Genomic DNA, 17,626 nt, shown 5'->3' with positions numbered 1-17,626 from the left:
TGAACGGAAGGTTGCTACGCTGGAGCCTCGCTCTGCAGCAGTATCACTTCACCATTCGCCACAAAAGAGGCAGGGACCATGGTAACGCTGATGCGTTGTCCCGGCAAGGAGAGAGTGCGGAAGGGCGCATGGGGGAACACAGGAATGTGATACCCCCTAGCGCCCTCTAAAGCAGGGAGGTGTGATGAAGGAGTTAACTGCTCCTACCCCCCCGGGCCTGTAAGCATGATTAACAAAACAGGATTTAGTGCTCCAATGTTGAATAGCAAGGTCTTTTAGTATGATAATGAGATAAGGCCCAAAACAGAACTTCAAAGCCAAGTAGGAGCAATGTCAGCATGGGGCAGGAAGGCGCTTGGGGGCTTCAATTAGAATATACCTGTCAGCTAGACACAGAAATACACATCCATTGTCTCTCCCAGCCGCCCCGACTCCATCCTAGGATCATGGATTATGAGCACATCTTTCGAGTTATGGACTCATGAAAAATATCCGAGTGACCCTGAGGAAATCGAGCATCTGGCACTGTGACTCCTGAGGCGGTGAGGGTTCTAGGACCTGAGATACATAGATTGGCCCTCCACAGCTACCCAATGGGGCCATGTTTGCTCTCCACACGACAGGCAAAACAAACCGCATTCACTGGTACCTCTCATGTCCTGATCCGATCATGCTGTTGAAAGTTACACCCTTTCTTAGATATTGGGAATAAGTTCTGCAGGGAGCTAAAGGGTGGAGATTATTAGCCCACCCTCTGACACAGGGGGAGGGACCTAGCAGCCCATGGCAGAGAGTGTCACTCTCACAGAAGAACCAGACGATGATGATCTAAGAAGGAACTGGGGACAGATCTGCCAAGCGGAGCAGCGGCCCATGCTTTGGGGTCTGTCCGGCAACTAAGATTCTTGTACCTGTGGATTGCAGAGCTCCCGGCACCCACATGCAACCTACAATTTGGTAAATTGACCTCCAGCATAATATCTCTAATTCTTGTACCCTTATTGTTATATTTTACTCTGACTGCAAATCCACTGTAACTCCATTGTATAGCTTACTGTATATTTCTGTAATTATCTAATGCGCCCTTAAGGCAATTAAACCATAAAATTAATCTTGGGCTGATGTTTTTACTCTGATTACGAATCTTAGAATACCCAGCGGGTAACAGGACATCCTCCCCGGCGGCCATTTGCTCTAGGTGCAGTTCCCTTACTGACCTGAGAGAAAAAGGGGGCGCCGGAGAGCTGTGCCTGTGTAGTTATGTCACATTGGTGACGTGGGAGGAACGGGTCCTGTTCCTCCACAGGGTGGGTGTTGAAAGACTGCTCCTAGAACATTTTGGAATCATGGTCTGAACCACTGGTTCCACCTCCAAATCAAAATAATGCCGAACTGGAACTGTACCTGGAACGAGGACTAGAGGGGTTTGGCTACTGTCTGACACCCCACAGTGACAAAACTTGAAGCTCAAGGGCCCCAATGCAAATCTCCAACACGGCCTCAACTATTACGGGTCTACAATAATAATAGTGTTTTTATACAGGACAAAGGGGACCCCCAATCCTTACATACTCTGTAGTTACCTCCTTACAAGGGCCCCAATAGGATACAAAAAGTAAAAGCCCCACAAGTCCTACAGACGTTTGCGCTCATAAATACTCTTCTGTTCTTCCTCCATGTATGGCTAAATTGTCAGCTATGGGCTCCCGCAGACGTCCGTGAAACTCGGCCTAAGCAGAGATCACAATGCACAGTCTGTCCACAGGCCTCCTGATCCGACAGCTGCACGATACCAAGCAAACGCAACGGGTAGAAAATGTGAAGGCCGTACCCTGGAAATGTTTTACTTTATTACTAACAATATGATAGCAATTTTAATCACTTTGTGCACAATGAGTGCACGTTTTGTAATGAATATCGGATCGTTCACAGTATATGAACATCACAGTCCTCAGGACCAGTCCATGGGTCAAAATATGGAGCTGCTGATCGTTCTTGCTTTGAGAAACTTAGGCAGGTGAATAGCCGCAATGTTATACTACACTGACCGGTCTCTCCTTATGTCATCTAGTGGTGCTAGGCTCTTAAAGGCATATTTTCTCTTAAAGACCCGGATGTAATCGTGCAGCCAGGCTGCGATTCATGCTCCCCGCGGTTTGGCCAGCATGAATCGCCTGACATTTTCACTTTTGAACTCGTTTTCCAGCCCATCCCAAAGAAGCTCAAGTAGGCCGAGATCTAGGGAATATGGCAGTGAAGACAACACCTAAAACTCTTTGTCATATAACTCTACCCACTCGGCGTCAATGTTTGTAGTGTGGCAGCACATTATCCTGCTGAAATAGGTCACAGCCATTAGAGAAAACCATCATCATGTGTTTACTTGGTCCGTACAATGATTTGTTAGAAGATAATAGCATCCCCATGCACGCCAAGTTTTCCCAGCAGAACATCGCCCAGAGCATCACACGGCTTCGGTCTTCTTCACATAGCACATCCTGGTGACATTGTACCCCCAGGGAAGTGACACACACCTGGAGATCCAAATGATGTAAAAAGAAAAGTGATTCCGCAGACTATAGTCACTTGTCTACTGAAGGAGTTTATTGCAAGGGAAAGGTCGACGCATGGGAATTCTATCAGTCGGAAGCTAGAAACATACACAGCAGTCTCCAAAGCACCGTGTGATCTGACGCCTTTCTATTATGGCCAACATTAGGTTTTCTTTTTAGCATTTTGTGTTGCAGTAGCTCTTCTGTGTGATCGGACCAGACAGGCTAGCCTTTACTCCCCACAATTATCAATGAGCATGTGGCACCCGTGGCCTTTTTTGCCAACTCCCTGGTTGTCCTTCCTTGGACCTCTTTTGGTAGGTACTAACCACTGTATACCGGAAAAACGACACAAGACATGCCATTTTAAAGAGGTTCTGAAACAGTCTTCAAAACCATCACAATTTGTCCTCTGTCATAATCCAAAGTCGCTCAGATCAGTTCCAGTTCTCCATCATTCTGATTCCAACACCTCAGCAAGAAGCTGTTCACATGCTGCATCATACATCCCACCGCCCACCCGAAGCATGGAGTAGTAACAGACACACTTACTACAATGGTGGACTTTATCCTGGAACACCGAGAACTAGGAATCAGGAGAATTCCTGTGGTGCGGCCATCCTCCAGCTCCTGACCGACACCATTCTCCTGCGCACATTATGAGGGAGAAAGTTGTGGATAAGCAACAAGAGAGTAGGGAGAGACACAGCTTATGAATGCACTTCAGACTCAGCGTCCGCATTGCACCGCACCTAAAAGCTGCACCAACATGACAAATAGAAAGCGCTAAAATCCGGGTGTTTGTCACTTCTTCATAGAGCAACAGGGACCACCTAGTGTGATAACCCTGTCCTGCCTAGAACTATGGATTATGACACACGGTAAAATCATTTGTCAGCCACGTTGCATTCCTCATGCTGGATAATTCCTCCACACTGCTGAGGAGGACTGAAGAGTACGACAGATAAATGAGGTCTTTTCCATGAATGGGAGCGCTCAAGAGTCTATTAGCCACTGTTGGTTACACTTCCCACAGAAGAATTACACTGTCTTCTTGGACATTTACAACAATCATGGATTTCAATAGAAAACAATACAAATCGCCGAATAACAAGCTCTTTTTGTGGCTTAACCCAAAGCTATTAGACAACCACAACATAATTTAATGTTGGCCTCCGGATTATACAAAATATTGCATTAAAAGGATCACCACAGAGACGGAAGATAAGACGCCCATTGTAGCCGGGAATGAAGCCGACAACAACATACAATAGATCTACACAGAAGTCATTTCTCATATTCTCAGAATACGTCCACCAGTGAGAGGACGCCCCGGGCTACGGCGGCCTACTCCATGTGGGAGAACGTACAGTAGGCACTTATGCTCCGGATAAGTGCCCGTTCCTCTATGGCATGCCAACACAAACCACATGAATCATCCCCTTTCACAACTCCTCATTAACTAATGCAATGGTAATAAAGCGACAAGTAGGAACTGTAATAGTCATTAGGGAAGAATTACTACAACAGTCTAATTTTTATCCCTAAAACAGCTTTAAAATACTGTATACTAAATTCATCACAGCAGTTCATTCTGAAGGACACACTTAGCAAACCTTTACACTGTCCGAACTAGGTTTACACCATCTATTAGGAAGACAACTTTACGCCAAAAATTGGATTCCCAAGATTAGGTTTTGGTGAGTTTTCGACACTGTGTATTTTCACTCTTGCAGGTAAACATTTACGGGCTAATGCAGACCTTCGATTTTTGAGTACAAATGCTATCCATGATTTTCCTGGCTAGCACTCATACCAGTGGTGGCCATTCACATGTCCAATTTATTTTTTCATTGGAGCGAGAGGGCAATGTAAAATATCGAAGACATGTCCAATTTTCATCCAAAGTCATCAATGTAAGTCAATGGGTAAATGAACAAAAAAAAAAAAAAAAAATCAGGCTGCATTCTTATGACATCCAAGTGTGGTCCAATTTTTACAGACTGGTAGAATGGAGAAGGTGGGGTTTGTTTTTTGTTTTTATTTTCTCTATGTACAAGAAAATCATATGACTCTGACCCAACTCTCTGACCCGCGTTTTCTGTGCATTTTTGTTGTGGAAATACAGTAAAAATGCATTTAATCCACACATGACTGCATCAACAAAGTTCTGTCAAAACCAAATTCCAGAAAGTATCAAAATGAAAGCCGCTTTATGTAAAACATGACACGCCAACAGGAGACAAAAACCACATCATCAAAAGCACACTAAAAACACGATTTCAAAAATATACTGTAATGAAAAAACGCAATTAAATTAATTTAGCTAATACCGTGGCATGTAAAAGTTTGAGCACCCCTGGTCAAAACTTCTGTTATTGTGAACAGTTAAGCAAGTTGAAGATGAATTGATCTCTAAAAAGGCTTAGTCAAAGATGACACATTTCCTTTGTATTTTAGGCAATATTAGTCATCTTTTACATTTTAACATTTTAAAAGGAAAAAAGGAGAAATCGGTCGATGCTAAAGTTTGGGCACCCTTGGAGATTTGTGTGCTCAAATAACTTTGACTAAGGTTTCAGACCCTAATTAGCCTGTTAGGGTTATGTGTTATGAATGAGTCACCGAAGAAGGAAAAAACAAAAATACAAGCTAAGTCCAGAAAACCGGAGAGGTTGGTAGCTATCGGATTGCAGACCCCTGATCCTATCACAACAACTAACAGTAGCCGTGGGGGGTTCCTACGATGCCCTAGACCCCTTGAACACAGCCGGAGAACTAAATAGGCCTAAAGAAAGAAAGGGGAAATCTAAACTGCCCCAGAGCAGACCCCAAAGCAATAGGCAGCCCCCAACATATAATGACGGTGAAGCAAGATGAAAACACTAACACAGATAGAAAGATAGGTTGAGCAAACGATGGGGCCCAAGCTAACTAAAAAGGACAGGATAGAAAAGCTGCTGTCTGCAATCCGTAAAAAACCCTAACAAAAAATGTCCCAACCGTCTGATAGGAAAAACAGGCCCTGAAGTCGCTAGGACTTCAAAATGACTATATCAGCACTCAGGTAAATTCTGAAGACAAAGCAAAGAGCCAAACTGATCAGAGACAAAAATGGAACTCAGCACACCCCCGACCGGGGATGGCTGAACTCCAAAAAACAAGGTAAACAAAACAAAACTAATAAGTTCAATAGCAGAGCAAAAACTTATCTTTGGGAAGCAGGAATCAGACTGGTCTCCAAGAATCCAGCAGAGAAATCACCAGCGACTCAGAAGGGTGTCGGCTGCCTTATATCCAGTCCGAAGTTCCTGTTACCCATTCATCATCTACCAGCTCAGGTGTTTGGTAATCAGCCTCACTACCTTCCTTCACCAGAAGAGGGAGTTCATCAGACATCGACGGTGAAGGGGAAAATGAACTCACAACAGTTATGGTGTGTTCACCATAATCGTTAGGAAAGGCCAGGTGATGGAAATTTTCAGCTTTATAAAAACCCAGCAACCTCTAACCTTGTGCCAAAACACAACAGCAGCCATGGGTCCAGCCATTAAGCATGGGGGTGGATCAATCATGCTTTGGGGTTGTGTTGAACCAATGGCATGTGAAACATTTCACAGGGAAGAATGGATTCATTGACATTTCAAAAAATTCTTGATGCAAACATAACCATCTGTAAAAAAAAAAAGCTGAAGTGGAAAAGAGGACGGCTTCTATAAATGGATAATAATCCTAAACACACGTCAAAATCCACAATACACTACCTCAAAAGGTGCAAGCTGAAGGATTTACAATGGCCCTCACAGTCCCTGATCTGAACATCATTGAAAAATAGCAGTGGATGCAAGACGACCCAGGAATCACACAGAACTGGAAGAATATTGCAAGGAAGAAAGGATTAAAATCCCTCAAACACGGATTGAAAGACTCTTGGCTGGCTACAAAAAGCGTTTACAAGCGGTGATACTTGCAAAAGGGGGTGCTACTCGGTGCTATCCATGAAGAGTACCCAAACTTTTCTATCGGCCCATTTTCCTTTTCGTAATTCTTAAATATAAAATATGAAAATATATATAGATGTTTTGCCTAAAATGCAAAGGAAAGGTGTCTTCTTTAACGTTAGCCTTTTTAGAGATCAGTTCACCTTCAACTTTAACTGTTTACAACAACAGTAATTTTGAGCCGGGGTGTCTAAACTTTTACATGTCACTGTAGGTGCAGAAATGCTGCAGAAAATTTACAACATCAAAAACTCGGCAACTATTCATTGTGGGAAAGCAGCCTAAGGTATACCCCTCAAGGTGAAAAAGTGTTTAAGACACAAAATAAACGTAGAGAAAAAAAACCAGTGCAAGTGTGAAAATCTCATAATAATTCTTCAATAAAAGATGATTGTAAGTGTAAAAACCCATCCAAGCACAGAAAACAAGTGCATGTGGTCCCTGCTTTTCAGAAATTTGTACTTTGTCATGGCCTCCAGTACTTTAGACCCCTAAAAACAGCTGGTGGGAGGTCACATCATATGAGTCACATGACACAACATTAATGTTTTATGCCTTTTCGAAAATATCTGAAGATGCAATGATTTAGAGAAATAAACAATGACACAAAAATAGAACTGTTGGAAACTATACCTCTTTCCGTAGTAGATCCATCAACTGATCTCCGTTTCTTGTAACTCCAAGGGTGCATGGGGCTCACAATCTAAAACAAAGCAAAAACTACATGAATGACTATGAAATCCCCTAAACCACCTCCTTGCTCAGACACCGCTCCTCTCCCAGCATTATATTCAAAGTCTGTGAATGTTTCCTCTGGAATTTCAAAAACAACGTGAAAGAATAGGGAAAGTTCTAAAAAACTGAAATAAGGATTATACAGCAGGTGAATCCGTCAGTCATGCAGAAACAACATCCATTACTCCAATAACTGTCCGCAGCGGTCACGAGCCAACATGTGCAAAGATCATCGATGAGCCAAGTGATTTGTGACGCTTGCATATGAATGATGTACTGGAAACCAGGACCAAAATGGACAACCAAAATCACAAGGGATTTCACTGCTAATACTCATTTCTTTATTTTAGAAAATTCACTATTCTTCCACAATTATTATTTTTCTCTTTCTAATTCCCCCCAAAAAAACACATGAATCTGCCATCGTTGCATAGCAGTTACTATATATGGAAGGCGGGGTCGCAGCTGCAGGAAGCCAGCGGCAACAGCATGAGTGCCGATGCTCCGGGCTGGAAAGAGGGGGTGTACTAGCGTTGTGAAGCTGCGGGCCCTGGGCTTCAGCGGTGAGGTAGGAGCGGAGTCCCGCTCTGCTAATTGATTTCCCAGAAGGGTCTCAGGAAAATGGCCGCCGGAGGCAGCGCATGCGCAGATTTGGATCTCGAGCCGAGATCTCATTATTTTTTTTTCTTCCAACACTCATAAAAAAATTTAAAAAAAAAAATATATGCAGTTTTGGTATTGCTGTTATTGTGCGGACCTGGAGAATAATATTACTAGGTCCGCACAGTGAACACTATAAAGAAACCATAAAACTATGGCGGAATTACTTTTCTTTTTCCCCATTTTTTCCCACTTGGAATTTTTGTTCCCATTTTTCAGTACAATGTATGGCAAAATGATTGGTATCATTCAAAACTACAACTTGTCCTACAAAATCAAGCCCTCGTATGTTTATTTCGACAGTAAGATAAAATTTTGGCTCTATGAAGAAGTGAAGTAAAAACAAGCGCAAAAATGAAATATTCCAAACGCCTATATTTTCATCTGTGTGTGTACTGACCAAGCAATGCTGGAATAAAGTACAACTCATTAAAGAAGCCCTCCTCCTCCTTCCATACAAATTTTTATCCTCTTAATATATTGCAGTCATCATATTATATATGGCACTTTGTACTTACAATTGCTCATTTTGCCTTTCTACCCGGCTAATTCTTCTCTTTTCCATGAGATCTATGACATCACGTGATTGAAAACTGACTAGCTGAATCCTTCTAAGCTCTATGTAGAAACAGGTGGTCAATTTTTACTGCAAAAAGTCACATGACCCACCACAAAAGTCCCTGGCAGGTGAAGGAGAACGGCTGGGTCAGGAGTTGAAGACTGGAATAATAAGTGCAGGAAAAAGTGACTTCCAGTTTCCCCATAGAGCATAGAATAGAGAAGAATCAGCTGGGTAGGAGGGCAAAATTAGCAATTGTACAAGTACACAGCTCTATATAACATGATGACTACAATATTAAAAGGATAAAAACTTTGTTGGGAGGATGAGTGATTCTTTAAAGACATTTTGCGGTCACCTTTCATTAAAGGGGGTTTGCAATCACTAGCTGAATAGAGAAGATCCATTTGGTCATCCTTGTTCAGGCACCTCCATGATCAGCATCACTGCCCATTCACTTGAACTTAGCAGAGTTGTAAATGGGTTTCTGTCACTTAGATCATGTGATTGGCAGAGGTCTCAGATATTTTACTGCACGGCCAAAGGGTTATTTTTTCATAAAACAGTGGCTTGCTAAAATATTCACCCCCCCTTGGCATTTTTCATGTTTTGCTATCTCACAACCTGGAATTTTACAGTTTTTTTTTAGGGTTTGCATCTGTTCATGAGTGATTATGACTACAACTGTGAATATTTGGTTTTCTTTTTATTGTGAAGCCAGCAACAAATAGTACAAAATAACTGAACACTTCTGTGTGCATGACCATATTCACCCCCTAAAGTCAGTACTTTGTAGAGCCTCCTTTTGCAGCAATTACAGTTGCAAGACGCTTTAGGCAAGTCTCTGAGCTTTCCACATCTTGCTACGGTGAATTTTGCCCATCCTTCAAAGCAAAACTGCTCAAGCTACTTCAAGTTATATGGTTTCCTCTAGTGAACAGCAAGCTTCGAGTCTAACCACAGACTCTCATTTGGATTAAGGTCTGGGTTTTAACTAGGCAACTCCAAAATATTTACACATTTCCCCTTAAACCATTCGAGTGTTGCTTTACCAACATGCTTTGGGCCACTGTATTGTTGGAAGTTGAACCACCATCTTAGTATGATATCAACTGAAAAAATGATAAGAGAGTGGAGGAAACAGGAGGATGAGCTGCAAAAAGCAAGAAAAAGCAGATCTGGTCTTCGTAGGCGTGGTGCAAAGTGGCCAGAGTTAGACGTGGACATAAAAGAGTGAATCATAAGTCACAGAAATAATGGCCTTTTGGTCTCAACAAAAATGATCCTATTTGAAGCCAAGCGGATTGCTGATGAGAAAGGCATCAAAGACTTCACTGGATCACCAGCATGGTGCTTCAGATTCATGAAGAGATGTGGCCTTGCTATGCGCACCAAAACTAGAATTGCCCAAAAAATGCCAAAAGAATATGAAGCAAAGATTCTGTCTTTCCACAAGTTTGTAATTGACAGCAGAAAGAAAAATGGTTATGAATTAGGCCAGATTGGGAATATGGATGAAGTCCCTCTAACCTTTGACGTGCCATCCAACAGGACTGTTGATGCAAAGGGTGCCAAAACCGTCACGGTAAAAACTGCAGGACATGAAAAAAACCACTACACAGTTGTGTTGTCCTGCTGTGCCGATGGCACGAAACTGCCACCAATGTTAATTTTTGAAAGAAAGAACCTGCCCAAAGAAGCTATGCCACGAGGAGTTGTTGTGCACGTTCACGAGAAAGGATGGATGGATGAGAATGGAATGAGACTGTGGGTTGACAAAGTGTGGTCCAAACGTCCTGGAGGGCTTCTAAAAAAAAAAATCCCTGTTAGTGCTAGACCAGTTCAGAGCACATATTAGCGAAAACACAAAAAAAGTGTTTAAAGAAGTGAAGACCCATCTCGCGGTAATTCCAGGGGGGCTGACCAGCCAGCTGCAACCTCTCGATGTTTCTATAAACAAGCCGTTTAAAGTCTACATGCGAGAAGAGTGGAATAAATGGATGGCTGCTGGCAATCATGAACTGACACCAACTGGACGCATGAAGAGGCCCACTATCACTCAAGTTTGTGAGTGGGTGAAAACAACATGGCAATCAGTGAAGGATGAAACGGTTATACGTTCATTCAAAAAATGTGGGATTAGCAATGCATTAGATGGCACCGAAGATGGTGCGCTATATGAGGACAGTGAAGAAAGTGACACCAATGACTGTGAGCACCTGAGCTTCCTAGACTCTGACAGCAGTGATGAGGAATTCCTGGGATTCTCTGACTAGAAGATTGCGGTGTCTGACGATTAACGTTTCTCCCCAATTGTTAGCCAGAACATGGCTTTTGCTGTTACGGTACTTCCGATACATGGGACTGTTCTTACATGTTACCCACAATGCTGCTGTTGACTGCTGTTGAGTCTATGATGTTAAAATAATATTTTGTTATTTAATTAAAGGTTTTTGCACATATTTGACTCAAAATATTTTTTTTCTTATTTTCCTCCTCTAAAACCTAGGTGCATCTTATAATCAGGTGCATCTTATAAAGCGAAAAAGCCGGATTACTTACCGGTAATGCTCTTTTAATGAGTCCACGACAGCACCCACTTGGAGAGAGGGATCCGCCCATAGGAACAGGAAACCTACAGAGATAAAAGAGGGCGGTCCGCCTCTCCTCCTCAGTTGTATTTCAGAGTACCCGGAGGACCGCCAATTATTAGGCCATTATATTAAAAAATATTTAAAATTTATCAATTTTACATCTAAGAAGGTGTATTTACATTGTTAACTTCTAGGGAGGGTTAGTGAACGGGTGCTGTCGTGGACTCATTAAAAGAGCATTACCGGTAAGTAATCCGGCTTTTTACTTTTCGCCACGACAGCACCCACTTGGAGAGACTTTCAGAGACCTTCACCTGGGAGGGACCACCGTGCTGAGGACCGCTCTACCAAAGGCTAGGTCAGATGAGCATGATAAGCCTATAGTGGTTATAAAAAGTAGAAGGCGTCGACCAAGTTGCGGCCTTACATATAGACTCGATTGCGACGTCTCCCCTCTGCGCCCACGAGGATGCCATAGCTCTGGCGGAATGTGCCCTGATACCCTCCGGAGGATCTTTATTTCTCGTGGAGTTTGCCAGACAGATCGCGTTCCTAATCCACAGAGACAGAGTACCCCTTGTGACTTCATATCCCTTCTTTGGCTCTGGAAAGAAATAAACAGAGCCCTACTCTTCCTCCAGCTGTTAGACTTCTCGATGTATTGTAACACTGCTCTTCTAACGTCTAGTGTATGGAATTTTTCTTCTGGAGTAGAATGGTTACTGTAAAATGAATGGAGGTGGATCTCTTGCGACCTATAAATTTCCCCGCTACTTTTGGCAGAAACGAGGGGTCTGGTTTTAATATCAACTGATTCTGGAATGTTTAACAGGAACGGAGGTTCTATTGAAATTGTCTGTATGTCGATGACCCTTCCGGCTGAAGTTAGTGCCACTAGCAGTACCGTCTTAAGAGATAAGTGTTTAAGGGATATTGAGTCTAATGGATCAAAGGGGGAGCGCGTTAGGGCATCTAGTACCAGATTCAAGTCCCAGGGAGGCACTCTGGGTATGTGTACTGGTTCGCTCTGTTCACAGCCAGAGATGAGTCTGGCTATCCATCTATTGCCTGCCATGCTATAATTATAGAGGGCCCCTAGAGCAGACACTTGAACTTTTAGTGTGTTGACGGATAGCCCTAGATCTTTCCCCTTTTTGTAGAAATTCTAGAATGGGTGTTATCGGGATTTCTCTAGAGTCGGAAGCTGTGTGGAACTCTAGGAACTTCCTCCATACCCTGTTATAACTCTTTGTAGTAGCCAATTTTCGACTCTGTAGGAGGGTATTGACTAGTCCCCCCGTGAACACTCTTGCTCTCAACATCTCCCTTCCAAGATCCAGCCGTCAAGCGGAGATTGTCCACTTGAGGATGGAAGAATGGCCCCTGAGAGAGGAGCTTGTGGGCTGAGGGAGCACCCAAGGGTTTGTCACTGACATTGCTTGTAGGCACAAAAACCCCTGGCCTCCTGGGCCAAAATGGCGCTATTAAGATTATTCTCGCCTTTTCTGCCTTGATCTTCCTGATAACCTGCGGCAGTAGTATGATTGGGTGAAAGGCATATGCCAATCTGAACTGCCACGGGGCTTGGAGGGCATCCAGAATTTCCAGACAGTCTGCCACGTTCAGGGAGGCGAACCTTCGCCCCTGTCTGTTTTGTTTGGTGGCAAAGAGATCTATCTGGGAAAGACCCCACAGTGACTCGACGTGTTTGAATATTTGCCGGCTCAGGCACCATTCTCCTTGCCATAACGTGTGGCGACTTAGGAAGTCTGCTTCTGAATTGTCTCTTCCTCTTATGTGGACAGCCGAGAGAGACAAAAATTGTTTTTCGGCTAATAAAAATTTTCTCGCGGAAGACATTAAGCTGTTCGATCGAGTTCCGCCTTGCCTGTTCAGATATGCTACCACTGTGGTGTTGTCTGAAAGGATTCTCATGTGTTCTCCTTGTAGCTGTGGAAAGAAGTGATATAACGCATGACTAAACGCATTCAGATCTTTTAAGTTTGAGGAATCTTGTCTCTCGCTTATATCCCATTGGCCTTGGGAGAAGATCCCCCCATATGAGCCCCCCATCCTGTAGGGCTGGCATCAGTAGTAACTATACCGGAAGGTGTTATCACCCATGACACTCCTCTCGATAGATTATTGTCATCTAACCACCATACTAGGGAAGTTAGGACTGTTTGGGATAAGGTGATTTCCTTTGCCAAATTCCCTCGGACACAAGCCTCCTCTAGGAGAATCTGTTGTTGCAGTTCCCTGGTGTGGAACTGGGCCCACTGAACCGCTGGGATGCAGGAGGTAAGAGACCCTAAGAGGGACATTGCTTCCCTCAAGGACAGGCCTGGTTTGTCCATTGCTAATGTGATCTTTGTTTTGATCATTGCAATCTTTACCTGTGGTAGCAGACATTTTTGTAACGCATGACCTCGGACCTGTGAGCGCGGGTGGTCTCCCATTCGGGCCCAGGCCGCTTAGCGGCCGCCACCCGACGAACGCAATCACGCTCGGTCTAGAATGGCCGGCGGCCTAGTTGGAGACCTAGGAAGGACTGGACGGATTGTGGCTCGACTCTGGACTTCTTGAAGTTTATTATCCAACCTAGAGCCTGTAGGGATTAAGATTGCGTCAGCAACTCGTCTATTACATTGTCGAGTTGAGTTCCCTATTATTAAGAAGTCGTCCAGATAGGGTATTATCAAGCTGTGTTTCTGGCATAGGAAGGCCTTTACTTCCAGCATCACCTTTCTAAAGACCCGTGGTGCAATGGAGAGGCCGAATGGCATGGCTGTGAACTGGAGATGGTGTATGGTGCCATCGAGGGACACCGCCACTCAGGTATTTCTGATACCTGTAGTGGATGGGGAGAGTATTATAAGCATCCTTTAGGTCTAGGTCCGCCATCATACAATTGGGGAAGAGAAGTTTAATTGTAGACTTAATATATTCCATCTTAAATCGTTGATTTTTGACAAATGTATTTAGCTTTTTCAGGTTGATGATTGTCCTGAAAGAGCCATCTGGCTTAGGTACCAGAAAAAAAAAGAGGGGAGTAAAACCCTCTCTCTTCCTGCCCTTTGGGCACATGATCCAATACTTCTTTGTCCAACAAGCTTAGAATCTCAACTTCCAGGGCCTGCAGTTGGATTGGTGAGTTGAGAGATGCTATAATAACCGAGTTATGTGGGGTATGATGGAACTCTATCTTTAGCCCATTTCTAACAATGTCCAGGACCCAAGAACTGGCTGTGATTTTTCCCCATTCTCAGAGGAAAAAAATTTTAGTCTTCCTCCTACTGTAGGGACTAGCCCTTTAGTTTCTGTCTCTACAGGAGGATCTTGTCCTCCTTTATGGCCCAACGATTCTGGTTTTCCGTTGGCCTTCCTCTGCCAAATGGCCATCTCCTAAACGCCCTCCCTCACAAGGAATGGCACAGAGCTTTGCCTTGGATTGGGTATCGCCTCTCCGGCTTTTAAGCCATAGACTATGCCTGGCGTTATTAAGTAAGCCTGCTGTCCTGGATGCCAAAACGTAATGAGTCAGCAGAAGCGTCCGCTATAAACGCAGCCACGCCACGGATCATGGGAACAGCGGCTCGTAATCTGTTCCTTTTTGGTCTATTTGCTGGTCTAGTTGATCAATCCAGATCAGCATAGAACGGCCCATGCAAGTGCTGGCTATTGACGGCTTAAACGTGCCGGTAGCTGCCTCCCATGCCCTTTTCAGTGCGGTATTGGCCTTACGGTCGAGTGGATCTTTTAGCACGCCCTGATTGTTTTGAGGTAGAGGCGACAACAGCGTCCACTTTCGGGACCTTAGACCCCGTTACCAACTCCTTGTCACTGAAGGGGTACCTTCTCCTTGAAGCCGAGGGGAGGTAACCTCTCCTGGTCCTGTTTCTCCCATTCTTTCTTAACCAGGCTTTTATGACTGGTATAACAGGGAAGGCTCTCCTCTTCAGTTAGTCCTGCAAACATTATTTGTTTGCAGCTCCCTTGTGTCTGTGCATCCCATGGTGTTTCTCACGGACTTAACTAAGTTGTCCATGTTCTCTAAGGGGAAACGCAAACACCCCTCCATACCTGAGGAGGATGACGATGTGGATATGTTAGAGCTATCAGAGATCACAGCCTCGTCAGAGTCTGAGCTGGCCACAGTCGGTTTCTTAGTCTTAGTATGTGTAGGTGTACTACTAGACTGGGTTAAGGCCCGTAACTTCTGTGGCTGACGCTGAAGCCCGTTTCGCATTCTCATTAATGCATTTTTTACATAGCCTTTTTTTTTTTTTTTTTTTTTTTTCCTGAGGGAGGAGATGTAGCGAAGAGGAGAAGAGGGAGAGAGGAAGGGGGAGGTATTTGTCAGCTTGATAGACAGACAGTCGTCCACTCACCCAGAGAAGCTGTAGGTACCGGCTCAGGAGGCTGAGATGGGGGCTTGTTGGCGTGGCTTCTGTCCGAGGAACCTCTGCCAGAGTGGTCCTTGGATGCCACCGTGTCACCTGCAAAACATGCTTGCCTGCTAAACCCTTCGCAGCAGGGTTTTTTTTTTTTGCTCCACCATTATTTTGCCGGTACTCCCCCCCCCCCCCCCCCCGGGAGCACCTCCTCAGGGTAGGCGCAGCTAATTTGTGCATGCTCGGCCTGGTATACAGCCGCCGAGCCGCGCCGCTGAATATTGTCCCTTTTTTTTGTTTGTTTTTTTTTTCCCCTCTTCTCCTTTTGCAGCTTCTGCGGGGAGGGGGCGGGGAGCGCTTCGCATGCTTATGCGCGGTCTCGCGATGCTCCTGAGACCGCGCGTGCACCTTGCCACTGGGGATTCTCCGGTGACCCGGAAGTTCCCCCTTACCACTTCCGGTATCGGCGCTGCATGTGCGTCCTCCCTCTGGGGACTGAAGCCATGGGAAAACGGAGGCTGCATCTGTTCCCTCCGGTTCCGCGCTCCCACACGGACCGGGACGGCCATCTCCGGACCCCGGTGGCGTGTATATGCAGGAGAACCCCGGGCGGCCTCACCCGGACCCGTTGTTTCTGCCATCGCTGCTGCGGCTGTTCAGTCGAGGAGGGAGCCGGATTACAGCACTCCCCCGTCGCTGCTTCTGGACCGGAACCCCTGCGGTTCCCACAGAGACTGCACAGGCGGTTCCTTGGCCCAGGTATGTCTGTAGAGGAATCCTGCTGTCTTCCCCTGGAACAGGAAACCAACTGAGGAGGAGAGGCGGACCGCCCTCTTTTATCTCTGTAGGTTTCCTGTTCCTATGGGCGGATCCCTCTCTCCAAGTGGGTGCTGTCGTGGCGAAGAGTAAAAATACAGTAATACAAAGCGAAAATAGCAGATGGTCATTCCTCCAAGGAAGGAAATTATTATATTTTCGGAAACTATGTATAACATGGACGTATTGGGGAGAAGGGGTGCACAATGATCTGACCTGGTTATTCCAGTCATTGAGTTAATGGGATCAGCACTAACGTCTTTATTCTGATATGAAGTGCATGCCCTACATGTGCGGATTCCCCCATAGAAGACAATGGAGACTGAAAATTCCATCTATATAGCACTGTGTGAAATTATTTTCTAAGTACCACCTTCCTCCCCCTACACTACTGATAAGTAAGCGGGAATTAGACTGGGAACACTCTGCGTCTGTGTCAACTCTCAGACTCATACACTCATCAATAGACATGAGCGAATATGTTCGGATTCGGTTCCGAATGCGATCGGATGGGAATCGAATACTGTTTTTGCAATATTCGTCGAACACAGCCGAACGTCATTAGAGTCAATGGGGGTAGAAATTACCGAATATGCTCGGAACCGATCATAAGACATACATTCGGCACAAATAAGTGTTCGTATATGGCCCGAATATGTCAAAATCAGATTCAGGGACAAAATGCAAACAAATTTACTCATCTCTACTCATGAGGATCGCAATTGACAGTGACCACAGTCAGGATGGATGCCTGGGCATCAGTCCACCATGAAAAAGAAAACATACTACATGGTCTACATTTTTTTTCTTACAGTAGCTCTTTATATAGGAAAGTGCTTTCCTATAGAGTAAAACAAGGGGTATAAAGACATATACCTGCCAGATTGCAGACAAAAGTGTAAAATGTTGGCCTCAGTCTAGTGAATGAGGGCATATAGGAATAGTACAGTATGGGAAAAACTACAGACGTATACTGTAGGCTAAGTGCTCAAATGTGGTGCACAGTTCACCTAGGGCCTCATTCACACATCAGTATTTTTGCATCAATACTCGTATACAAAAACCGGAGTCAATGTTTCAATTACAGTTTTTCTCTGTAAGCTCCCCTCCTGGTATTAACATTCAAAATACTGAAATATTGATCAAGGACATGGACGTGTGAATGAGGCCTGGAGGTCCATTGACACTGTACTATTATACTGAGTGAGCATTCATAGAAAAATAATCAATAATATGGTGCTATATGTAACAAGCTCAAACCTAGGTCTTAATGGGATCAATTTTTCATAAGGTCATGTGCAGAAACGTACACGAA

At 44.5% G+C, this 17,626-nt stretch overlaps 1 protein-coding gene across 3 annotated transcripts in view; it reads right to left on the bottom strand.

Annotated features, from left to right (window-relative positions):
- Positions 1-17,626, bottom strand: part of ARHGEF28 (Rho guanine nucleotide exchange factor 28) — a 305,341-nt gene that overhangs the window by 137,813 nt on the left and 149,902 nt on the right. For all 3 annotated transcript variants that reach the window (XM_073584069.1, XM_073584071.1, XM_073584070.1), the window contains exon 7: positions 7,187-7,256. In XM_073584069.1, the coding sequence (XP_073440170.1) occupies positions 7,187-7,256 (70 nt within the window). The remainder of the gene's footprint in view (positions 1-7,186; positions 7,257-17,626) is intronic.

This window comes from Dendrobates tinctorius, unplaced genomic scaffold, assembly GCF_039654945.1.
Source record: "Dendrobates tinctorius isolate UK_male_01 unplaced genomic scaffold, ASM3965494v1 ptg000083l, whole genome shotgun sequence".
Classification (NCBI taxonomy): Eukaryota; Metazoa; Chordata; class Amphibia; order Anura; family Dendrobatidae; genus Dendrobates; species Dendrobates tinctorius.
The sequence above is the reverse complement of the archived record's forward strand: the minus strand, read 5'-3'. Positions and strand labels throughout refer to the sequence as shown.